A 3,466-nucleotide genomic window follows, 5' to 3' on the forward strand; every position below is an offset into this window, starting at 1 on the left:
GCAGTGTACCTTGTTGAAGTCTTCACTTGTGGCTCGCATCTCCTTCCAGGTTTTGTTGAGCAGCTGGATGCAGATGCAGAAGAATTCCTCAAAGGAGCGATCGTGGGTGAAGAACATGGGGTGGAAGTCGTGGCAGTTTTCACTGGCTGTGGACACAATTGAGAGGAAAGTTGTCACCTACGGTACTGCAGCAGTTTAAATGAACGACGACACCAGTGAATAAAGCCCGTTTGTGCCAGCAATCCATTTTATGGTGACATTTGATTAAACACAAAAGAAATTACTTTGCATCCAATTTATACTAAACTGTAATCACTTACAGTTAGTGCCCTAAATAATGCTCTAATAGGTGCAATGATTACTTCGTACTTATTCTGCATTAGGCTAAAACCAGTACGTATTGGTATGTAGCATTACTATAAAAGCATCGACAAAGTAACGGGTAAGCAGTTGGTTTCAGTTGAACATTGTGTCGCCAGTAGCAAACACTACAGGCACAGTTCCATACCAGTTGCAGTTTAACTGATGTTATTACATCCACCATCTTGTCAGACCTGTGACAGAGTAAATATTGACAAGCATCTTCTGTTTACTACCCAAACGCCCGTTGTTGTTTCTTTAACTATTATAGCTGTTTTGTGATTATTGATGTGTTAAGTTTACTGCTCGTTGCTAGTACAATATACTAATTAACTTGTATATTTTACTCTTTTCACTTTTACTGATTGAGTTCCCTGTGGTAAACAGTTACGCAGTGCATATATCTAGAGCTTTTATTGTGAAAGGTAAGAAGGAGTCGATCTGGTCTGTGCTGCATTTGTCAAGGGTGGAAAGGAGTAATAAAGTTTGCCCTCTTGTATGGTAATTAATAATTTATATGGCTCTGTGTTCACACCCCGAAAGCCTCTGTGTTGTTGTACAATACAAGTGTATGTATTTAATATGTCTGTTCAGCACAATGCGATTGGTCGATGCCTTTATTCATGGGGCGAAAGCTCAATCAAACAGAAAAATGACGTCCCTTTTTAGCCACGTAATATTTGCATTCTTTGTAAAAAGTATTAATGACAAAAACAAAAGTTTGACAAAATATATTGACGTACAAATATTGTTTTTTAAATGCCCCGGTGTGTAAAGGCCTGTCGGTAAAAAAAACGTATTTCCCAGAATGTTTCTTTAATACGCATCCTTATCAGTGACCCATCTGACCGTAGTCTGGACGTTTTTATTTGTATGTTACCACTGCACCCCCTCGATCAGAGCTCAATCAATCTAATCCCAATAAATCAGATCCTGAATCACATTCACTGCACGTCCACACACCAACACGAAAAGAACAGTTGGCCACCAATGCTCCATTTACTCGTTACCTCTCTCCTCCGTTGAGCAACTCATGCCATATGGTGGCCTTCAATCTATAAATATGTAATTGGGCCTGAAGGAATGTGGCCTGAGCCTGAAAACCTGACTAATGCACAACAACAGGGACAAGCGACCCACACACACAGCTACTGCAGATAAACATCACTTAGCTAGAAAATGTTACTGATGAAATCAAACAACTGCTGCTTAAAGGACTAGCACTACATTCAACGTGACAACTGTTTAATGATCATACATGATCATTCTGACACTTGAACTTCAATTAATAAATCATCAGGCTTGCGCACGCTAGATTAATAATCATAACAGCATTTTCCAGAAGATAGAGTACAGAGAAATATATGATGTGACAGACGGAGACAATCTGAGTCTGCATCAAAGACATGGAAGAAAGTTGATGTGTTTGTAGTTTATTTCTGAGAAACAGCCCCTGAGAATGAGATACAGCTCCCCAACGAAGCAAAGCTGCGTGTTATTGAAAATTTAGCTCACAAAATACCCCTTGGAGACAAATTGTGACCAGCAAACACTGTTCCAATTGGATTAAGTTGAGATTTTCTATTTTCCAAAGCCATAGATGGTTTCTTTTCTTTATTAGCAGTGCACTGAAGCGCTTCCCTCTCCACTATTTGTGTGAGAGTGCTTTTGAAATAAGAATGAGGGGGAAGAGGGAAAGCCAGGACTCTTGAGTGCCCAAACCATATTAACCAAGAGGTAAAGTAACAAGGCTTGACATTCATTTCAACTAAATTCATTTCCCTCACGTCGTCTTGCTGAGATGAGTCGTGGCCTTGAGCCAAATGTTGGTTCATTTATAGAGTCTCAGAGCAGAGCTGCACTGGCCCACCACAAGCAGCCATGAAATTGGATGGAAGAGGTCAGGCGGCAATTGAAACTTCACAGTATAATGAGTGATGTGCCAGCAGGCCACGGGCACAGCGACCTGAGCCTTGATTTGGAGCGATGGATGGGAGATTAAGGGGAGGGCGAGGTGGAGAAATCCGGGGGGGATGTGCTACCGGTGACGTTAGTCACTCAGGAAACTAATGGAGGTGAGCCGAAACAGATGCTGACTGGCTGCTTAGTCAACAGTGCACTGCCCTTGGGGACAGAAAAATAAAAAATAGGATATGTGGGTAAATAAAATAAAAAAGTAAAATACCCTTTAAGTTGTCTAGAAAAAGTTATTGGGAAGCTTGAAGTGACCTCTGAGCTAAACAGACTGTTTGTTGAACAACAGAGCCCTGAGGTGGCAAGGTGAGGGGAATTACATGTCAAGGCTTATTTGGGGGATACAGACAGAGAGTCGTCTCATGAGGCTCTGCAGAAATTTCTCCATCCTCAGGTTTTCCAAGGCATGCTGCGCCGTAGACAGTTTTATTACCTCTCGCAGGACTCAGCAGGACCTGAAGCAGCACAGCGAGGAGGCAAAAAAAAAAAAAAACCAAAACATTATGGTGTGTTGATGCTCAAAATAGTTCACAAACGGTGTTCTGCATTGAAATACGCCTATTGCAAACTTGTGTGGAGTTTGGATCACTGAATATTTCATCAAACAAACATAATTCATCCACACTAGAAAATAATTTAAGAGGGGGGAAATCTAGGCGCAGCTGCTCTGCAACACAACAGTATGGTGGTGTAATACTTGAATCTATGGGAAGAAATATAGTCTCGATCACAGTATATTACAAATGACCTCATAGCTGCTGTTCCATTTCAAATCCAATGCAAAGGAAAACAATGCTATCCCAATTCTTACAGACTGCACTATATTTTATTTAGCCTTTAAGAATTTTGAACGTTGTTTGAATGTATAGTTTTTGCAGAAGAATAGTCCACATGGAGGGGAAAAAAACAATTTAGTATTTACTTCCATTCTCAGCATTTCAGCTGCTTTCCAGTGAGCTGAAATGTCATGCCTGAATCATTCTCACCGCTGCACAGATGCACTTAAAATTATCCACCTGAACGGAGACGCCCCAGTGTTAGTGCAAAGTCATGTTACTGTGAGTGATTAGGTAACTCCTGCTTTAAGCCTTACATCAGCCTTGTTTGGGTTTTTTTTGGGGGGGGGGGGGGG

The 3,466-nt window shown here is 41.1% G+C and overlaps 1 protein-coding gene across 8 annotated transcripts in view; it reads right to left on the reverse strand.

Moving 5' to 3' along the window:
- elmo1 (engulfment and cell motility 1 (ced-12 homolog, C. elegans)) overlaps positions 1-3,466 on the reverse strand; it is a 93,586-nt gene that overhangs the window by 29,399 nt on the left and 60,721 nt on the right. For all 8 annotated transcript variants that reach the window (XM_031853963.1, XM_031853961.1, XM_031853968.1 and 5 more), the window contains one exon: positions 10-146. In XM_031853963.1, coding sequence (XP_031709823.1) covers positions 10-146 — 137 coding nt within the window. The remainder of the gene's footprint in view (positions 1-9; positions 147-3,466) is intronic.

The sequence above is a fragment of the Anarrhichthys ocellatus genome, unplaced genomic scaffold (genome assembly GCF_004355925.1).
Source record: "Anarrhichthys ocellatus isolate YVR2014 unplaced genomic scaffold, GSC_Weel_1.0 scaffold14, whole genome shotgun sequence".
Taxonomy (NCBI): domain Eukaryota; kingdom Metazoa; phylum Chordata; class Actinopteri; order Perciformes; family Anarhichadidae; genus Anarrhichthys; species Anarrhichthys ocellatus.